This window comes from Melanotaenia boesemani, chromosome 8, assembly GCF_017639745.1.
Source record: "Melanotaenia boesemani isolate fMelBoe1 chromosome 8, fMelBoe1.pri, whole genome shotgun sequence".
Taxonomy (NCBI): Eukaryota; Metazoa; Chordata; class Actinopteri; order Atheriniformes; family Melanotaeniidae; genus Melanotaenia; species Melanotaenia boesemani.
In genome coordinates this window covers 36,626,926-36,649,954 of record NC_055689.1, presented here as the reverse complement: position 1 = coordinate 36,649,954, position 23,029 = coordinate 36,626,926, and the positions used below count along the sequence as shown (strand labels likewise).

At 44.7% G+C, this 23,029-nt stretch overlaps 1 protein-coding gene across 2 annotated transcripts in view; it reads right to left on the bottom strand.

Moving 5' to 3' along the window:
• Positions 1-19: 19 nt before the first annotated feature.
• The window catches only part of LOC121645129 (heat shock cognate 71 kDa protein-like), a 38,859-nt gene continuing 15,849 nt past the window's right edge, over positions 20-23,029 (bottom strand). Inside the window, exon 2 of one of the 2 annotated variants that reach the window (XM_041993527.1) lies at positions 20-790. In XM_041993527.1, coding sequence (XP_041849461.1) covers positions 267-790 — 524 coding nt within the window. In that variant the 3' untranslated portion in view covers positions 20-266. Of the gene's footprint in view, positions 791-15,705; positions 17,205-23,029 lie in introns of those variants that run through there. The other variant, XM_041993526.1, reaches the window with a different exon arrangement.

Sequence of the window (23,029 nt, the reverse complement as noted above, 5' to 3'; positions counted from 1 at the left end):
TCGCGCTTTTTTTTTTTTTTTTTTTTTTTTTTTTTAAGGGTTTCAAGATTTATTGTCAAGGCAGTGACATGTCTGTATACAAAACACTTCATATGAAGCGAGTGCTTAGATGTGCAGACAAGTTTTTCCCGCTTGTGTCCCAAACAAAATAAAATTGATCCCCATTTAATTTATTAAATTACACTCTTTAGCCAGTTGAAACGTGCGCCGTAAGAGGGTTTCTTTCTTAGAAAAGATCTCAGGAGGTAGGTGAAGTGCAGGAATGTTTAATCAACCTCCTCGATGGTTGGGCCAGAGGATCCACCACCAGGAGCAGCACCGCCAGCTCCAGGGAAGCCACCTGGCATGCCCTCTGGCATTCCACCAGGCATACCGCCAGCACTCTGGTACAGCTTGGTGATGATGGGGTTGCACACCTTCTCCAGCTCCTTCTGTTGATGTTCATACTCATCCCTCTCTGCAGTCTGGTTCTTGTCCAGCCAGCTGATGACCTCGTTGCACTTCTCCAAGATCTTCTGCTTGTCGTCATCGCTGATCTTGCCAGCAAGCTTCTCGTCCTCCACGGTTGACTTCATGTTGAAAGCGTACGACTCCAGGCCGTTCTTTGCAGACATCTTGTCGCGCTGGACGTCATCCTCGGCCTTGTACTTCTCAGCTTCCTGAACCATATCTCGCGCTTTCTTGAGGCACCGAGAGGTGTACAGTTCATCCAAGAAGGCAGAGGGCAGCGATGGTTTTCTGGGCAGTGGTGAGGACCTTCTGGAGCCATTTTCTCTGTGCTGCTGTGCAGCTGCAAACCAAACACACAGACAGTACGTCAGCACAGACTCTAGAATAGAATAGAATGCCTTTTATTGTCATTATACACATATACAATGAGATTAAGCCATCCCCAATGTCAGTGCAAAGGGAGCAGTATAGAAAATAAATAAATAAATAAAAGATCTAAGGTATAAAATATTTACAGAAATAAACAGATGTGCACACTCTAGTTATTTGCAGATATAAGTATGATGTATATACCTGTATACTATACATGTGTATAGTGTTCGAGCTGAAAATATATAAATTACACTGAAACATATTCAAGTCAGAAAATATATTGCACATTCAAAGTATTGTTGCACGTATCATGATATGTTGTATATGTCACATGACAGAATGTATTGCACATATGTCGTTAGTGTCCAGAGTATTTCACATTTGAAGTCCTACAGGAGTTTAGGGCAGTTATTGCTTTTGGAAAGAAACTGTTCTTGAGTCGGTTTGTTTTAGTCCTGATGCACCTGTAGCGCCTCCCAGATGGCAGCAGGGCAAACAGATCAGAGCCAGGGTGGGAGATGTCATTTATGATGTTTCTGGCTCTGCTGAGGCAGCGGGAGGTGTAAATGTCCATCAGGGAGGGCAGAGGGCAGCCAATGATCTTCTGTGCTGTCTTTACAACTCTCTGTAGCCTCTCCCTGTCTGCTACAGTGCAGCTGCCGTACCATACTGTGATGCAGTATGTCAGCAGGCTCTCGATGGATGAGCGGTAGAAGGTCAGCAGCAGGTTGGAGTTTAGTTTGTGCTTCCTGAGGACTCTCAGGAAGTGTAGCCGCTGCTGAGCCTTCTTAGTGATTGACGTGATATTCTCTGACCAGGAGATGTCGGCCGAGATGATGACGCCAAGAAACCTGATGGTGTGGACCCTCTCCACACACTCGCCGTTTATGTAGAGGGGGGCTGGGTCTGTGCTGAACCTCCTAAAGTCGATGATAATCTCCCTCGTTTTCTTGGTGTTGAGAGCGAGGTTGTTCTCAGAACACCAAGCAGCCAGCTTCAGGATCTCCTCCCTGTAGGCAGCCTCATCACCCCTGGAGATGAGTCCGACTACTGTAGTGTCGTCAGCGAACTTGACGGTGAGGTTGTCATTGTGGGCCGGCCTGCAGTCGTGGGTGTAGAGGCAGTACAGGAGGGGGCTCAGCACACAGCCCTGTGGGGAGCCGATGCTCAGCGTGTGGGTGGAGGAGAGGTGGGGACCTAGTCTCACAGTCTGGGGTCGGTCTGTTAGAAAGTCCTTTATCCAGACACATGTGAGAGGGGGGAGGCCAACAGTGTCCAGTTTTGTGCATAATCTGTCCGGGATTATTGTGTTGAACGCAGAACTGTAATCCACAAAGAGCATCCAGACGTAGCTCTGCTGCTGCTCCAGGTGGTTCAGCGCAGAGTGAAGAGCTACAGCTATGGCGTCCTCAGTGGATCTGTTCGCGCGGTATGCAATCTGGGGGGAGATGGTCCTTGATGTGCTGAAGAACAAGTCTCTCACTTCATGATTACCGGAGTGAGGGCCACCGGTCGGTAATCGTTCAGGCTGGTGATGGGAGACTTCTTCGGCACCGGGACTATTGTGGAAGATTTGAGGCAGTGTGGGATGACTGCCTGATCCAGGGAGAGGTTGAAGATCCTGGTAAAGGTGGGGGCGAGCTGGTGGGCGCACGCTCTGAGCACTTTGCCCGGTACTCCGTCTGGGCCAGTAGCCTTCTTAGTGTTCACTGCCAGGAGCACCCGTCTGACATCGTGCTCCTGGATGGTGAGTGGGGTGGTGCAGGAGCCAGATGGGGGTGTGGGTGTGGGTGGGGCATGGTTGGAGCAGATGCATGCTGCTGAGATTCGAACCGGGCAAAGAAGCAGTTTAGCTCCTCTGCCAGTGTTGCTCTCTGATCTGCTGTCGACACATCACAACCTCTGAAGTTGGTGATGTCCTGTATGCCCCGCCACACCTCCCGAGTGTTGTTGCTGGACAGGTGGGACCCTTTGCCATCCTGTGGTCCGCCTTGGCTCTTTTTATGCCTCTTTTCAGGTCAGCTCGAGCAGCACTACACAGTGCTCTGTCCCCTGACCTGAAGGCAGCGTCTCTGAGGAGTGCGCGGACCTGGCTGGTCATCCAGGGTTTCTGGTTAGGGAAAGCCCTGATGGTTTTGTCCACAGTCACATTCCCGATGCAGAACTGAATATAGTCCAGTACCGTTCCTGTAAGTGTCTTACAAGACGTCGGGTGGGACATACGCAGCTGTGCTCTACAGAGCAGGGGTAGAAAGACAAAAGCAGCTTTTGTGGCAGCTGGTTCTTCCTGAGAAGTCTCATGTAGTAAAGTCTCTGCTGGGCCTTCGTAACCACTGCAGAGGTGTTAGCGCTCCAGGTCAGGTGATGATGGTGATGATGATGGTGATGATGATGATGATGGTGATGATGATGATGATGATGATGAAGACAGAGAGAGGAGGAGCTCCACCAGTGAATGTGAAAGGCTTCATGGTGGAAGTGAAGAGCTGCTGTGTTCTCTCTGTTCTTCATTCAGTACAAGTGAAAATCATGTTGCTGCTCTTCATCTGGATGATGATGGTCTCCTTTCAAACTGGTAAGTCATGAACAGATGGAGCTACATGTAAGTGAAGAGGCATCAAAGAAACATTTCATGATGCTTGTCTTCTATTTTAATAGAAATAAACTAGTTTAAAGATGCAGAATTAAAATGCAAACATGATGGTGAAATCTATCTTTGTTTCCAGGATCCTCTGAGGATTTACTGACACCATTTAAAGAAGTATGGATGGGTTTGGAAGGAGACCACCTGACTCTCTCCTGCCTCTCTCCTGCAGCTATTCAGGCTTTGTAAATAATCTCCTCTGGTACCAACAGAAGTCCACTTCCCCTCCACAGCTGGTCATTGCAGGACTTTCAGATACTACAGAAAAAAGGTTTTCTTTAAAACATGAAAGAGAGAAAAAGGAGTTTCATCTGCAGATCACCACCACTGAAGTGTCTGACTCTGCTGTGTACTACTGTGCTCTGCAGCCCACAGTGACAGGAAACAGCAAAACTCTGTACAAAAACCTTTGGAGCAAAGACAACGCAATACTCCACAACGTCCACTAGAGGGCCTCACACACTGTTAAAGCTCTGATTGTTGAGTTATTGGACTGATGGCAAAGACAAGAGAGAAATGAAGCAGTAAAGATCAGAGACAGAGACAGAGCTGTTGTGGAAGCAGGAAACAATCTGATTGGTTGAGCTGAACTGAAAACATCATGGCCCCGCCCACTGAACTTCAGCTCATCCAATGACATTATTTCTTCCTCATTCTACTGCAGTGGAAGAACATTGTTCATCTGCTGTGTGTCTGGCTTTAAGAACTCCAAAGACATGTTGCTTTACCTCTTTTTGCTTCTATCTCACATTCTAGGTGAGTTTAAGAACAGGGATTAAAGTTTGCTTGAAGCTGCTGCATTAACCACATATACAGACTGCATTTCACTACTTTTCTGCTTTCTTTGCTCTGATAGAATGAAAATCATCTTTGGATCATCTTGTAAATTGAACTGACAGAGTTCTACAGTTGATTTAGTTGTGAATGTCCACAGAGTAACACTGTACAGGAGACATTTTCCACTGTCTTCTCCTCTCAGCCTCATGGACAATGTTAGTCTGATGGCTTCATTTTCTCTACTTTTTCCAGGACTAAAAGCTGCAGACACAATCTCTCCTGAACAAGATGAAGTCAGTGGAAGAGAAGGACGACCTCTCACACTCACATGCGGATATCAGACAGGTTATAGTACTCCTGTGCTCCACTGGTACAAACATCATTCTGACCTTCAGGCTCCTCAGTTTATACTCTGGAAACAACATGGCACCACAGCTAAATACATTCCTGATCAGCGATATTCCTCAGAAACATTGTCTACAACAACCAGCCTGACCATCAGCGAGCTAACCCTGGCAGACACAGCTCTCTACTACTGTGCTCTAGACACACAGTGATACAAAGTGTAGAAGAGGCTGTACAAAAACCTGAACACAGATATCTGACTACTCTTCAAAGAGGAGGGAAGTGGTATTCAGACCACAGCTTCATATCAGATGGATTCTGCTCATTCCTGTTTTATCAGAGTCTCTGTGGTTCCAGCTGCAAACACTAATTATTCTAATAGAAAAACTCACCAACAATGTGCTTCATAGAGCTTTGGAAAGAATAGAAAATACTGTGCGTAATAAAAGTGTGTTCCACATATCTGGTTCATAAAAACCACAAACATGTTTCCAACATTTTAACTATGAGGATGTAAAGTAAAACTTTTCCAGATGACCTAAAAAGTCAGAACATTCCAGAAAATGTTTAATATATTTCTGCTGTAAACCATGTGAAGTTGTTTTATTCAGACACAGTTTTGTAAAATGAATTCTGTGACAGACAGAGAGTCAGGGTAGAGATTCTGGAAAAAAATTTGTTTGTAAAACTACTGAGACATCAGGTTGAAGGTCTCCAGTGCTGGACCACTCCTACCACCAAGCAGTACAGAAAACATGGGACCTTGAATTATTCTCTAAACATCATCAAACATCATGATAGTCCTGCTTTCCTGCTGGACTCCACTTTCCTGTCCTTGTAACGCTGCCTGATTCAGAAAAGGCTCAAAGAAACTAGAAGGTGATGAGAGCCCCGACTAAAACCAAATAAAAGAAGGAGAAGACCTGTCGGATTAGGGCCCAAACAAAAACCAACAAACTTTACTTAATTCAGTTAAAATTTTTAACATCTCACCCAGTCCTGTCACCACAGGGTACTACAGGGTTCATTCCTGGGTCCTCTTTACACTCCCCCCTTGGAGCTATTTTCCAGGAACATCCTGTCCACTCCACTGCTATGCAGATGACACCTAAGTCTATATTTTCAATAAACTGATACAAAATACAGCAGCTTGTATCAGTACAATGACATCATCTATTTCCCACATCACACCTGTGCTACAGAAACTCTACTGGCTCCCTGTCACATATCACATTCAGTATAAATTAATTCTATTAACATACAAGCCATTCACAACCTCGCCCCTTCATACATCTCTGACCTTCCTGTTTGTACCCTCAGATCTTCTTCTATTCATCTCACTGTCCCTCCTGTTCTCCTCAGCACATAACCAACCACCATAACCAACCCCCCCACCACAATCCTCCATCTGAGGAAGGAGGTAGCAGCTGGATTTGGTGACACCGTTTATCTTCTTGAAGTTTCTACAGAAACGGTCAGACCCACCAGATTTACCGTCCTAAAGGCAGGGTGAACTCCAGGAGCTACAGCTGGTTCAGCAACGCCATGCAACATGTAATCAACCTGCATTTAAACACGGATGTTTATCAGGATTTATCCTGTAGGGGGGCTGTTTTATAGGGTGGAGGCCCCCACATCCATGTCATGCTGTATAACTTGAGTTTGAGAGGGCACGTTAGAAAACATTGAACAGTGTGAACAATGAACCACATCATCCCACTGAATTCCACTTAAACACATGAAACAAGAGTCAAGTTGAGGCGATACTTCAGAGTTCAGTGCAGCCTCTGACAGTCTGTCAGCATCAGTTTCAGCAGCAGATAGTTTCAGTGTGGCCCCGTCTTACCTTCACTACACAGCACCACAGGGGTCGTGGAGGACCCTCAACAGCAGGTGGAGCCACACATGATGTCAGTGTTGAAGTCTTCTTACCAGCAGGATCAAAAGCAGGTAAATCCATCTCCCATTGATCACAGCTTCATCAATGCTTCCAATAACAGTCCTCTCCACCTCCACCTGGTCCAGGCAGATGGCTCCTCCTCCTGGTTCTGGTTCTGCTGGAGGTTTTCCTTCCTGGAAGGTTTTCTGCTCCACTCACCTCATGCAGCTGATGACAGTGGATTGAATCAAACGTCTTGCTATCTGTTGCTTCCATCTATCGGTCAGCTTTCTATAGATCGGCTTTCTATGAAACACATGATAAACTGGACTAATCAGGATTACTGGGAATTTGTTCCAAGTAGATCAGATACGATTAAAGTTCAGTGGAAACTGGATTATAGTTTATTTAGATGGTAAAACTGCCTGGAGACGGCTTTGTGGTGAAACTGCACTTTACACATAAAGCTGAATAAAAAATGAAGCAGAGACTTAAAGAAACTGAACAAACTGATCCAGAAGTTCTGGTTCTGTTCTGGGGACTGGAATCAGCTAAAATGGAGATTGTCAGGTCAGATTCTTAAAAAAGTAAAAGAGACTTCAAATAGTTTTCAGCTAGTTGTGGTATTTAGTGAGAATCCAGGAGGAGAATCAGTTGTTTTACTTCATGGTTTCCTTCAGTCTGTTCTGATACTTTAGTTCCTTCCTCCATCAGGTCCTCCTGCAGCTCTTTGTCAGTTTTACAGCTGCTGTTTTCAATCTGATTCTCCTTGTTGCTGATTCTTTCAGCTCCAGGAAGCTTTGAAAACTAAATCATATATTTAACATGAAGAGATTTTGACTGAGAACAACTATCAGATCAGAAACTTCCAGAGTTTTCTCTTCCTTTAGGTGTCAGCTGTGAACAGCTCACTGAGGCGCTGCTGGAAGGCTTTTTCCTCCCTGTTGAAGTGAACTTTTTCCTCCACTAGAGGCCACATGATGAAGTAGGCGGGGCTCTACTTCTGCACTGTGTTCAAGCTTTCTGTCAATAAGAAGAGCTGCTGTGAAGAGAACAATTGTCAGACTGAATGTTGAACATCAGCTAGTTTCTCCTGCTGATTGAAACCTTGTTGTACAGATGGAACATTGGCTGTGGATTATTCTGGCTGCTCTTTTCTTTGGTAAGATAGAAACTCAACATGTTTCCTCTTCAAACACTTGAACACATTACTGAGCTGTACATGAAGAGCTTTTAATGTTCATTCTACAGAAAATCACAGCACATCATTTCTGCTGCCATTTGTTACCTTGTAAAAACACCTTCTATGCTTCAAAGTGACAATGATGAGTGGAAATGACATCTATTCTACATGGAATAGAACTCTTTAAAGCTGCTCATTCTTCTCCTTTAATCAATCATCTTTATTGATTCATCTCTTCCTCTGCATGTTCTGTTCTTCCTCAGAGTGTAAAGGAGAAGACACAGTGACCCAGCCAAGAGAAGATGTTACTGCTGCTGAAGGAGACCATGTTACACTCAGCTGTAATTTTACTACCAGTTATGCATTTCCAAGATTGTTCTGGTACAAACAAGAAGTAAATAGTTTCCCAAAGTACTTGCTGAAACGTTACTCAACCACAGCGGAAACAACAGATAATGATCCAGAGTTCAGCAAAGACAGATTTGATGCTGAGCTCAGAGACAAATCATCGGTTCCTCTGAAGATCCAGAAGCTTCATGTGTCTGACTCTGCTGTGTACTACTGTGCTCTGCAGCCCACAGTGACAGGAAACAGCAAAACTGTACAAAAACCTTTGGAGCAAAGACAACGCAATACTCCACAACGTCCACTAGAGGGCCTCACACACTGTTAAAGCTCTGATTGTTGAGTCATTGGACTGATGACAAAGACAAGAGAGAAATGAAGCAGTAAAGATCAGAGACAGATACAGAGCTGCTGTGGAAGCAGGAAACAATCTGATTGGTTGAGCTGAACTGAAAACATCATGGCCCCGCCCACTGAACTTCAGCTCATCCAATGACATTATTTCTTCCTCATTCTACTGCAGTGGAAGAACATTGTTCATCTGCTGTGTGTCTGGCTTTAAGAACTCCAAAGACATGTTGCTTTACCTCTTTTTGCTTCTATCTCACATTCTAGGTGAGTTTAAGAACAGGGATTAAAGTTTGCTTGAAGCTGCTGCATTAACCACATATACAGACTGCATTTCACTACTTTTCTGCTTTCTTTGCTCTGATAGAATGAAAATCATCTTTGGATCATCTTGTAAATTGAACTGACAGAGTTCTACAGTTGATTTAGTTGTGAATGTCCACAGAGTAACACTGTACAGGAGACATTTTCCACTGTCTTCTCCTCTCAGCCTCATGGACAATGTTAGTCTGATGGCTTCATTTTCTCTACTTTTTCCAGGACTAAAAGCTGCAGACACAATCTCTCCTGCACAAGATGAAGTCAGTGGAAGAGAAGGACGACCTCTCAAACTCATATGCAGATATCAGACTGATGCTAGCAACGTTTGGCTTTACTGGTACAAACAACGTTCTGACCTTCAGGCTCCTCAGTTTATACTCTGGAAAGGAGCAAAATCAAGGAGTGGTACTAAATACATTCCTGATCAGCGATATTCCTCAGAAACATTGTCTACAACAACCAGCCTGACCATCAGCGAGCTAACCCTGGCAGACACAGCTCTCTACTACTGTGCTCTAGAAACACAGTGATACAAAGTGTAGAAGAGGCTGTACAAAAACCTGAACACAGATATCTGACTACTCTTCAAAGAGGAGGGAAGTGGTATTCAGACCACAGCTTCATATCAGATGGATTCTGCTCATTCCTGTTTTATCAGAGTCTCTGTGGTTCCAGCTGCAAACACTAATTATTCTAATAGAAAAACTCACCAACAATGTGCTTCATAGAGCTTTGGAAAGAATAGAAAATGTTTTAAAATGTGTTATAGAGAAGATAAAATGAAGAAAACCAAGCAGAGGTTGCAGAGCGCTGAAAAGCAGAGTTTATATTTCCACTTAAACAAATCAAATCTCAAACCTATAAGGTTTTATAGACAATGATGCAGAGTGAATCAGCAGTGTTAGGAGAGTAGAGTAAGACAGACGTCACCATTTACCCAAAATATAATCACATATATACAAATATATATATATTTCTATATACATACATGTTATGGGCCAGATGTAATTCAGGACCTTGTTCTACATTTCTGGTGTATTGATCTTCCCTTGATGCAAAGTTTCTTCTTCTTTTTTAATGATCAACTTTTTATTCTGTTCCATCTCCAACTTTTCCACAATAGAACAGAATAATAATTTTGAATATTTATAGATCTCCCTCTTCTTCTTCTGATACTATGAAAAATATAACGTCAACAGTCAATTCTTTCAAAAACAACAGTGAGCTGATTATTCTGGGAGACTTCAATAGTAACTGCCTCCATCGTTCATCTGCCAGTGATAGACATCTAGTAGCTAGTGCCAACCTCACACAGTTAATTAATGAACCTACCAGAGTCCACCACCTTTCGTCAACTTCTTAATAGGTCCAGAAAAACCGTACCTAACTGTGTTAATGTTAATAATAGTGTAATATCCGACCCTCACTTGATCTCTGAAGTTTTCAATCATCATTCTCCTCCATAAGTAGTGGACAACACTCAGACAACACTAGCTATTTATCTTTCACTGGTCCTTTAAACAGAGCAGTGCCGGAGGGATCATTCTCCTTCACCCAGTTTTCTTACTCAGATGTTCAACAAGCAGGTAATGAACATAAAAATAACAGTAGTGTGGGTCCTGATGGCCTAGAAGTTAAATTTCTTAAACTTGGATCTAGCGTACTTGTTTACCCATTAACAGATCTATTTAATTTATCCATAATTACATGCTCTATTCCTCGTATCTGGAAAACTGCAAGGATAACACCCCTATTCAAAGGTGGTGATCACACTGATGTAAGTAATTACCGACCTATTTCTATTTTATGTGCCATCACCAAATTATTTAAAAAAAACTGATCTTCCATCAACTAACCAATTATCTTAATCATTTTGATATCTTATCACCCAATCATTCAGGCTTTCGGTCTGGCTACTCAGCAACTACTGCTCTACTTAAATTTATAAATGATGTGCTCTCTTCCTCAGATCAAAATCAGTATACAGGTGCCATATTTCTTCATCTCTCTAAAGCTTTTGATCTAGTAGACCACTACTTACTTCTAGATAAACTCTAATCAGTTGGACTCAGCAGGAATGCTCTTTTATGGTTCAGTGCTTATTTACATAACAGATGTCAATTTGTTGTTTTTAATGATCATCAGTCTGGTCACTGTATTTTGAAAAAGGTGTTCCACAAGGCTCTACTATCGGCCCCCTATTATTTTCTATTTTTATTAATGACCATCCTCAAGTCTGTATTAACTGTTAAACTCATTTGTATGCTGATGACACTGCCATCTATCTTTCAGGCTCAACTATACCTAAGTTATAAAAACTACTACAGGACGATTTTAATCCAATTCAAAACTGGCTAAAAGTAAATTTGCTAAAACCTAACCTAATAAAACCACTTGCATGCTACTTGGTACCCGAAATTAACTTAATTTAGCTAACTTAAATATCAGTTTTAATAATGGCGCATTAATGGATAATGACATTACTGTTAAATACTTAGGTGTTCTATTAGACCAAGAACTCAAATTTAAACAATATATTGACTACATAATCAAAAGAACGTACACTTGCTTGTTTAATGCCTTTGTACCGATCATCTAACTGTTTCACACAAGAAATAAAAAAGAAAATTTTCCCAGTTAATATTACCTACTATTGATTATGCTGACATAATTTATCAAAATACATATGATATACATCTTAAACTATTAAATATCTTATTTTATATTCTCTGCAGATTCATCTTAAGATGTCCTTTTAGAACTCATCATTGTATTCTATATGAGAAACTTAATTGGTTACAGCCTGACGGGAGAAGACCCTGCCATTGGTTTCAATTTATTTTTAAATGTGCTTATTTTGACTTGCCTCCATATCTAAAATGTTTCTTAACTCCTTTTTCGTCCTCCTACTCTTTAAGAAAGTCTGAAAATCTCTCCTTTATTGTTCCATTAGCGAGGAAGGAGGCAGGTTGGCGGTCCTTCTCCTATTTGGCCCCTAATGACGGAAACCATTTACCTGCATCTTTGAGGTCAATAACATCCTATTGTCATTTCAGAATTCTACTCAATACTCACCTCCAAACAGTTTGCCAGTGTTTGTAATGCTGTTTCCACACTGCTCCTTATGTGTTAATCCGTTAATCTGAAATTGTGTAAACTGCAACTGACACAAACTCTGTGAATGATGATTCTACATAGTTTTGGTAGAAGTGGGTTGTGAAAGCAAGTGCTAGTTGTTGTATTGTGTACTATCCTTCTTTTATATATAGTGTTACACAGAATGTTTGGTATATTGTAAAATTGTTTTGTCTATTGTTATGTCTATGTCTTTATGTTTCTTTTGGTCCCCCTTGCAAACAAGATGTTACATCTCAAGGGGTTTTCCATAATAAATAAATTGAAATTAATATCAGCTGATAGAAGTGATTGTGTGCAAAGATGTTTTACACAACCCACGACAAAGGCAGATTAAGCTGATAAACCTCTTTGCCAAAACTTTTAATTACAAGTGCACCTTCTTTAGCTAAGCTAACGTTAGCCCGGACCATGGAGCCGAGAGATGCCAAACGTCATTTCTAGAACAGAACCACATCTTAGAGAACCAATAAATAAAGGACAGTTTAAATGCTCTCTTTGCTGTTCTTTTCTTCATCGTTGGTCCAGCTTCGTCTTTTATCTGTAATTGTTTAAAATATTCACGTTCAATAAAGTTAGAAAAAAAAGTTCAACTTCCGGTAAGCACCGAATAACCAACAACACTCACAAAAAAGAACCATCGCTGTCGCGGTCACCTGACATATGGAGTAGACTTAAGACATGGCGGCGTCCTCGTCCGCCATTTATCTGCAGTTGGATGCCTCTCGTCCCGCTAGGTACATCTGGACTACATCTGGACCACATCTGGACCACAACATACTTGCTGGTCCAGCTAGTGACATCTGGTCCATGTGGACCACAACATACTTGCCAGTGCTGTAACGGAGTCAGCAAAGCTGTTTTAAGTCTCACATTGACTTAACCTCAAAAAAGGTTCATAAGAGGTTATTCTTTTTAAGAAAGATGAGGTCTTTTAACGTTTGCACTAAAATGTTGTCTCTTTTTTACAAAAGTGTAATTGAATCGGTTTTATTCTTTTGTATTATTGCTTGGTTCGGGAGCCTAAGTTTGGCAAATGAAAACCGCTTAGGTCGCTTAGTGAAAGCTGCTGGCAAAGTCTCTGGATCCCAGCAGGAGGGTCTTTTGGCCATTTTTAATAAAAATGTGTTGAGGAAAGCTCGTTCTATATTAGACTGCCCGAGCCCCCCTCTCCAGAATGAGTTCATTTTATTACCTTCTGGCCGTTGCTTCAAGGGTCCTTTGGGGAGGACAAAGAGACTTAAAGTGTCATTTGTCCCTACTGCTGTTCAATTACTTAACAGTAATGGCCTAAGGTGACAGAGTTGTTCTATTTTGTTTTTAGCTGTGATTCTATTTAACTTATTTTAAGTTCATTTTTTGTTTTTTAAGCTCATTTAATGTTATGAATTGTGGGAATCTCTCTTTTTGACATATGCCTTTGGTTCTGATTTTGTTTGCTGATGTTTTGATGTGATGTCTGTCCTATGTGTGTGTTTTGGCTGCGAAATCAATTTCCCTTTGGGGACAATGAAGAAATTGAATTGAATTGAATTGAGCCAAAGGTGTTTCCTGGATTTGTGTTGAAGTCCAGTTTAATTCATTTTGTGATGTTTTACCATTTTCGCTGCTTAAACGCTTCAATGAATATAACCTGCAGATAAAGTAAAGTTATCATAAACATCCCATATCACTGGAAGCTTAGTAACAACTGGGGCGTGATCTAACATTAAAGGTCCATATTATACATGTTTTCAACAACTTCATGTGGGTGTTAGAGATCCAACAACATTGTTTTAAAATGTTTTACCCCAAATTCAGCCTTGCTTCTTCATTTCAGTCGTTCCAGATGTGGCTCTAATGAGAACGGGCTGTTTCTGTGTCTGAACCTTTAAATGTTCATGAGTGGTTCCTGTCCATGTCCCTCTCTGGGAGAGGATCCGACTTTTGCTGGCGCCCACTCAGTGATTTTAAAGGGTGGGCTCAGCTAGCCGGGGGACAGGTCAGTGACAGTATCCACTACCAGGGGCAGTGGTTATTTCACAAAGGGAACTTATATAGAACTTATATACAACTGTACTTATATAGCGGAAGCTACCATGCAAGGCAATCAACCATAACCCATCAGGAGCAATTAGGGGTTCAGTGTCTTGCTCAGGGGCACCTCAACATGAGCTCGACGGGCCGGGCTCGAACCGGCAACCCTTGGGCTGCAGGACGACCACTCTACCCACTGAGCGATGCCGCCCCTTTATAGCACACATTCACTAAAACGTGGAGCAAGCAGGCGAGACAGAATTTTCTCATCTTTGGACCTCAAACACAGGCTATGAGGACACACAACTGTTAAACATGCTGGTAAATAAATTATGTCCATCTTTACCACTAGATGGCAGTCATTTTTATGTACTGTACCTTTAAAGTAAAATGGCATCAAAACTCTAAAGCCTGGTACACATAACGATTTTTGGGCTGTTTTTGTCCCGATTTGGCCTCTTCCCGACCTCGGAAGGCAAACGCCCGATCATCGTAAGATTTCCCTGTCCAGTTATCATTTGGTCAGAGGTTACGTCCCGATAATCCGCTCCGAAATGTGTCGTAGCCGACAATCGGGAATATTGAACATGTTCAATATTTCAGAGCTGATTTCTGAGGAACGCCACACAGTATGATCAAAACCGATGTTTTATCTTCACGTGTGAGGTCTCGACCAGATACAAAATCTCACAAGATTAAAAAAATCGTTGTGTGTGTACCAGGCTTCAGTCAAAGCATGTTTTTTTCCTCATGGCAGAAGTTATTCTTAAAGACGATGACAGCACAGCCCACATTTAAATATCTTTTATTTAAGAATGACATCCTCAGCTCTTGCAAATGGGTTCTAAAACTAAACACACACACAAAAATCTTTCTTTAAAACGTCCACATTTGACAAGAAGCAAGTCTTTTATTAGTGAGTTTTCATGTGGCCCTTTGAATCACAATTTACAGGAAACATTTTCCATGTTTTACAGGAATCAGCTTCTCAGCTGTCTGACTTCTGTTGAGGCCCTTGAATCATCATTTAGATCAGGGGCGTCAAACTCAAACACACAGTGGACCAAAATTAAAAAACTGGAACACGTTGAGGGCCGCTTGGTTCAATGTTTATTAAAAACTCATTTTAATGACTTTATTGCACATATTGTACCTGGAACTAACAGTCTACAAGTTATTGTCATTACTAAACAAATAAAATTAAAATAAAAAATCTTTATTTTACTTGTTTGACAAATGAAATGTCCTGTAACAGCAAGATAATAAAAATGTAAAAAATGAAACTGCATTAAAGGACAGTTTGCTGCTCTGCGATGCTCACTAGTCTCAAGATGATATGCCTGTTGGCTCAAAAGCCTGGTTTATTATTTCACAACCTGTTGACAGTCAGGCATATATTGAGGGGTCATGGGAGTTTGCCCAACCGGTCTACATGTGCTTTGTGGACTTGGAGAAGGCTTTTGACCGTGTCCCCCGGGGACTCTTGTGGGGGGAACTCCAGAAGTATGGAGTGCTGGACCTGCTTGTACGAGCTGTCCGGTCCCTGTACGACCGGTGTCAGAGCTTGGTCCGCATTGCCGGCAGTAAATCAGAATCATTTCCAGTATGAGTTGGACTCCACCAAGGCTGCCATTTGTCACCGATTCTGTTCATAACTTTTATGGACAGAATTTCTAGGTGCAGCCGAGGTGTTGAGGGGATCCGGTTCGGTGGCCTCAGGATTGGGTCTCTGCTCTTTGCAGATGATGTGGTTCTGTTGGCTTCATCGGGCCTCGATCTTCAGCTCTCACTGGAGCGATTCGCAGTTACCGGTCGATCTACGTTCCCACCTTCACCTATGTCCTGTAAATGAAATGTGCTGTACAAATAAACTGCCTTGCCTTGCCTATCTGTGGTGGTGCTTCATTTCAAGGTGTCTTCTTACGTTGTATTCCTTCATTCCAGCCTCTCTGTCTCCACACAGAAGACACACAGCTTTGTCCTTTACATCCACAAACATATTCTCTGTTTACAAAGTCCACTTTTCCTTTAGCCATTTTCTGGGGAGAGGGGTTGTTGACAAAGGTGAGCAGCTCCGTCAGGTTTCTGGAGAATCGGTGAGGTACTCGCTCGCGGGCCTGTGATTGTAAACGTACTGGCAGTGCATTGTGGGACTTGTAGTATTATGGTGGTACAGGTGCTGTATCAGCAGACCAGCTCTAATAGTGATTAGATATGATCATGCAGGCCAAAGATAATTCATTCACAGCCCATGATTTAGATTGACTCTTTTCCACATATAGAAGGTGGCTTTTGACATTCTCTGTTAGTGATCATGTGGTACTTTAAATCATCATTTTGTGTGAAACATTTTCCACATGTTGGACAAGAATACGGCCTCGCAGCTGTGTGAATTCTCATGTGGTTCACCAAAGTACTCTTGTGCCTGAAACATTCTCCACATGTTTGACAAGAATACGGCTTCTCACCTGTGTGAAGTCTCATGTGTTTCACCAAAGAACTCTTGAGACTGAAACATTTTCCACATGTTGGACAAGAATACGGCTTCTCACCTGTGTGAATTCTCATGTGTTTCACCAAAGAACTCTTGAGACTGAAACATTTTCCACATGTTGGACAAGAATACGGCTTCTCACCTGTGTGAATTCTCATGTGGTTCACCAAATTACTCTTTTCACTGAAACATTTTCCACATGTTGGACAAGAATACGGCTTCTCACCTGTGTGAATTCTCATGTGTTTCACCAAAGTATTCTTGAGACTGAAACATTTTCCACATGTTGGACAAGAATACAGCTTCTTAGCTGTGTGAGTTGTCATGTGGTTCACCAAATGAGTACTTTGACTGAAACATTTCCCACATGTTTGACAAGAGTACGGTCTCTCTCCTGAGTGAATTCTTACATGAACAGTTAACCTACTTTTCGTTTTAAACTGTTTCCCACAGAACTTGCAGGAATGTTGTTTCTCATCTCTTTCATTACAATGACTTTCTAACAGAAAGGACTCTCCTACGTTCTCATTTGTCTCCGTTAGACAGCTCTTTTCTGGCTGTGTATCTGCACACGTTGTTGGTCCTGAGTCTTCAACCATGCTTTCCTCTAAAGGTGAATGTTGGTCTGCAGGAGGACTGTAAGAGGGAGTATGGTCCCTGTTTGGTTCTGGATCACTGTGACCATCTTCCTCATGAGCAGCCGGTATTGAAAACTGATCAGTTTCATCCTTCAGCCAAAGCTGCTCTTCCTCCTGACTGCTGAGGAGTTCCTCCTCTTCCTCTTTAATACGAGCAGACTCTGGTTGCTCCTGGTCCAGGTTTGAGTTCTGGTTGCACAGCTGCTGGTCATCTTGAAGAGCTTCATCCACCTTGTAGACATATTGATGTGGAACCTCTGGAGGGATAAAGGGACAAATGAAAAACATGAAGAAAGATTTTAGTTTAGGTTAATTATTAGGGTTCCTAAAAAAGACTAAAATAGGACTTAATATTTATATTATTAGGTAGAGGAAGGGAGTAGTCTCCATGTACAGGGCCGATCATGTTTCCCCCCTTTAGGAGGAGAACATCATCTTAGCGTCATACAGGAGGAGGGTGTTGGAGGCGTGCACGCTGCACATTACTGCTTTGCTACTTGTTTCATGGAGAAACAAAACACAGAGAGGAGCATGAGGAGAAGATGGAGGAGGGGTAGGAGGAGAAGATGGAGGAGGAGATGGAGGAGAAGAGTTAGTGGGAGTGGCCATGGGCCAGACCAGCAAGAGAGAATGAGTGAAAGAAAATGGATGATCTAGATGCACTTTTTTTTTTTTTTTTTTTTTTTCTTATTGTTGTTTTTGTTTCTTATTCCCACGTTGTTTGGTTTCAACTGAACCAAAATTTTCCTCCTGATGTACAAAGTAGAGATTAGAGAACTAGTGATGTTGTAGTGTCATGTTACACCTGGACATATCAGGGACTAAACAATGTTCTTAACAATATAATACTTAAAATATTTAATTGCCCTTCGTCACCACTTCAATATATTGTGACTTTTCCATTGATAATGATTTTTGTTTTAAGTTCAACTACCTAAAAAAAAGCATAGTAGAAAAATAAATAATAAATCAAATTATATATATACATATATATATACATATAAAGAAGCTAACTGCACTCCATGAGCGCCTGGCAGCACAAATGACCCAGCTGCTAAAGGATGGGACTGAAGATCGGACAATCCTGATCCAGAAGGAACAGTTTCATCCAACTATCGGCCACTAACCTGTCTCCCCACCACATGGAAGCTCATGTCAGGCATCATAGTGGATAAGATAAGTGGGCACATGGATTAATACATGAGCACAGCACAGAAGGGCATTGGTAAAAATACCAGAGGAGCAAAACACCAGCTGCTGGTAGATAGAACAGTCGCTCGGGACTGCAGAACCAGGAATACCAATCTGTGCACTGCCTGGATTGATTACAAGAAAGCCTATGACTCAATGCCACACACATGGATCATGGAATGCTTGGAGATGTATAACATCAACAGGACTCTAAGAGCCTTCATTGCAAAATCAACGCGGCAGTGGAAGACCACCCTTGAGGCCAACTGCAAGCCAATTGCACAAGTGTCCATCAAATGTGGCATATACCAAGGAGATGCCCTGTCCCCTGTGCTGTTCTGCATAGGTCTGAACCCCCTCAGCCAAATAATCACAAAGACTGGCTATGGATACCAACTCAGAAATGGGTCCACCATCAGTCACCTCCTCTACTAAGAGCGAGAGAGACATTGACTCACAGATCCACACTACCAGGATCTACAGCAATGACATCAGAATGTCATTTGGACTTGAGAAGTGTGGGTGGATGGTGACAAAGAGAGGGAAGGTAGTCCATACAGAAGAGGTCTCACTCCCAGACGGCAGAATAGCAGACATTGTGACAGCTACAATTACCTTGGAATCCCACAAGCAAATGGCAACCTCGAACGGGCCACAAGAAAAGCAGCCACAGCCAAATACCTCCAAGGACTAAGGCAAGTCCTAAGGAGTCAACTCAATGGCAAGAACAAGGTCCGGGCAATTAACAGCTATGCCCTGCCGGTCATCAGAATAATAAGCTGTCCAAAGGAAGAGATTCAGACCTCAGATGTGAAAACACGAAAGCTCCTGACCATGCATGGAGGGTTCCACCCCAAATCCAGCACCCTGAGACTGTACACTAAGCGCAAGGAAGGAGGCAGAGGAGTGCCACTATCCGGGATGAAACATCCAACATCCTTGAATACATCAGGAAGATGGCCTCAACGGACGAAGCGCTCAGTGAATGTCTCGGGCAGTGGAAAACAGATCAAGTGGTGATGGCGGAACCATCATGGGAGAAAAAGCCCCTCCATGGGATGTACCACCAACAGATAACTGAATTGGCTGATATCGAGAAATTCTACCAATGGCTAGAAAGGGCTGGACTAACATACCGGACTGTACCGGCATGAACTGAACCGCTCAATGGAAACAAGGCTAAAGACAGCACAGAGGCACTGATCATAGCTGCAAGGGAGCAGGCCTTGAGCACCAGAGCAATAGAGGCCCAGATCTACCATACAAGACAAGACCCAGGGTGTAGGATGAGAGACCGGAGGGCTTACAGAACAAACTTTAACCCTTTAAATCCTGACCTTAGATTTTCATTTAAGGATAAAGTATAACTCCTCCCTGAGCCGCCACCTTACCATGGTGGGGGGGTCTGGACATCCTGATGATCCTAGGAGATATGTTGTAGGGTCACCTATAGCAAACAGGTTTTTTCTTTTTTTTTTTTTTTTAACCTGTCTTGTCCAGCATCGTTGCAAACAGAATGATTGTCTGGCTGCCGTCTGATGCTGGGCAATTTTACTCTATCAAGCAGGGATTTATACTACATGTATAAAGTCCCTCTTGATGACATGAAAAACTTTATTAAATCAGACTCTTAATGCTGGACTCGACCGGAGGGGACAGAGAGAGAGAGAGAGAAAAGAAAGTAGAGAGAAGAGGGAGGGGAGAGAGAGGGACAGAAAGGGTGTGGGGTGTGCGGGTGGGGACTTGAAACATCATACAGAAGACCATGTAATCCATACTACTTACAACATATATAGCTAAGATCATCCTAGCCAGTAGGTCATTACACAGCTAGTTGGTAATAGTAACAATAATAATAATAAGAGTAAGAGTAATAATAATAATAAGAACAGAAATAATAAAAAAAAAAAAAGGAAAAAAAATATGATAATAGATATAAGTGAAACTGCTGTATTCAAGAACCTGCGCAGAGAAACCTGTGTGGATGTGTTGGAGAACTCGGCCACACGGCGACGCAAAGACTGTGTGGAGACGTTCAGGAAGGAGTGACCATGCAGAGTGATCATGCAGATGCCACCTCACTTGAACAGAGGCCAGAGTCAGGCCAGCGGTCCCGAGACCCAGGCCACCAGCCCCCCCGCAGGCAACAGATCCCGACCGGTCCACAGAGACGACCACTCGCCCGCCCAGGAAGGCAGCAGCAGGAGACCCCAGCAGGAGCCGCCCCGCGGACACAGGGCACCGGCCCCGGCGGGCCGAGGCCAGCAGTCCCCGACCCCCCCGGGCACCGGCCGCCCGGGACAGACGGGGCAGAGGGCCCGGGCCCAGGAGCGCAGGGACACCCCCCCCCCCCCCCCCACAGGCCGAGGGCCAGCACGCCACCCGGGGGGACCCGGCCCGCCCAGACGGCCACCACCAGAGGCCAGCCCCACACCCCAGCGCCCAGCCGCACACCCCGAGAACCAGTCCTGCCCCCCCCCCAGACCAACACACACACACACAAACACACACACTCTCCTTCCACTCCTCCATTTATCCTCCCACGCATACACCATTCAACCCTCACATACTCTGTCCTCCCACACACACACACCATCCTTCCACCATCCATCCTTCCACACACACACCATCCTTCCTCCCACACACTCACCATCCTTCCACCATACACTCTCCCACACCTATCCCATCCTCCCACACACACATCATCCCTCCACCACTCATCCTCCCACACATACACCATCCTCCCTCTCACACACCATTCATCCACCTTCACACCTCCCATACACACACACACACACCTTCCTTCCACTACCCATCCTCCCACACATACATCATTCTCCTACACCAAACATCCACCTTCACGTACCCCATCCTCCCACACACACACACCACCCCTCCATCACCCACTCTCCCAAACATACACCACTCCCCCACACACACACCATCCTCCCTCCCATACACCATCCATCCTCCCGCACACACACCATCCTTCCACCATCCATCCTCCCACACACTTCCCCCATCCCTGCACCATACATTCTCCCACACATACCCCATCCTCCCACACATACATCATCCCTCCACCATTCATCCTCCCACACCCACACCACCCCCCCTCCCACACACCACGCATCCACCTCCACACACCCCACCCTCCCACACACCATCCCTCCACCACCCATCCCCCCACACCCACACCACTCTCCCACCCACACACCACCCCCCCCCCCCCCCCCCCAACACACACAAACACCATCCCCCCACCACCATCCTCCCGCCACCCCACGCCACGGGGGGACAGCCCCAGCCAGGAGGCGAGGAGACACGAGCCAGGCCCCCAACCCCCCACCCCGCCCCCGCCCCCCCACTCCCCACCCCCAAAACAGCACCTTCCCCCCAGGGCCAGCAGCCAAAAACCCCCCGGGACAGCCCGCCTACGCCCCGGGCCAACGCGACAGGCCACCCGGCCCGCCCCGCCCCCGGGCCATCCATGGAGACAGGGGCGCTTGAAGACCCCATCCCCCCTCCCTCCCCCACTAGTGATGGAATATATTATGTCCTGTTTGCAATTAAAAAAAGAGGGTTAAAATTGGGGGGCAGTAACTGCATTGAGGAGGGGGTGGGGCCACCTGAGCAGTCCCACCCACCTGACCTCGCATGTTCCACCCCCCAAAACGTGTTTGTATGTTGCAAATGTTATTTGTGCTCAGTGACTAAGTGGAATTAAAAGCTGGGAGGCATGCTGCCGCTCGGCGAAGCAACAGGGCCACTATGATGACCCCCCCACCCCGCCCAGCGCAACAAGCACACCTCCCACAGCCCTACCTGTGTATGTAGTGAAGAGTGGGGGAGGGGAGGGGTCAGGAGATGAATGTCCAGAGGGGAGTAAGCCTCCCCCCTGGAAGACGACCCGCCAGTGGCTTAGGGCGCCCCCGTCGGCCCCGAAGGGCGTCACAGGCCCGGAGCAGGCACTCCAACCCAGGCACGCCACGAACCCCCCCAGGGGCCAGCCACCAGCCCAAGGGGCCACTTTCCTCTTTCTGAGTGGGAGGGGGGCGAGGCAAAGGAAGAAACCCCAGGCCCACGCCCCCAACACCCTGCCAGGGCGCCCCCCAGAGGACACGTCCTAACCCCCTGCAAACGCACACACTTTTTTTTTTTTTTTTTTTTTTTCCCCCAGCCACTCACACACCCTCTCACACACCTCTATACACCAACACCTCAATACGTGCACATACCTCCACACACACACTTCACGCACATACCTATAAGCACACACACCGGTGCCCACATACACACACACTCTCATACCCCTCCATACACATACACCACTACACACGCACTCACATACCTACCTGCATATACACATAAGCACCTCCATACATACTCACGCCTCCACCCACTCCTTCACTCCTCCACACACACCTCGACCTCCACGTGCACACACTCATATATACACACCTTCACACACACCCACACACACATCCCACATAGACCTCCACACACACACCCGCACACCACTCACACACACATACACGCACACACCTAGACCTTCATACACACCCACACACCATTCAACCCTCACATACTCTGTCCTCCCACACACACACACCATCCTTCCACCATCCATCCTTCCACACACACACCATCCTTCCTCCCACACACTCACCATCCTTCCACCATACACTCTCCCACACCTATCCCATCCTCCCACACACACATCATCCCTCCACCACTCATCCTCCCACACATACACCATCCTCCCTCTCACACACCATTCATCCACCTTCACACCTCCCATACACACACACACACACCTTCCTTCCACTACCCATCCTCCCACACATACATCATTCTCCTACACCAAACATCCACCTTCACGTACCCCATC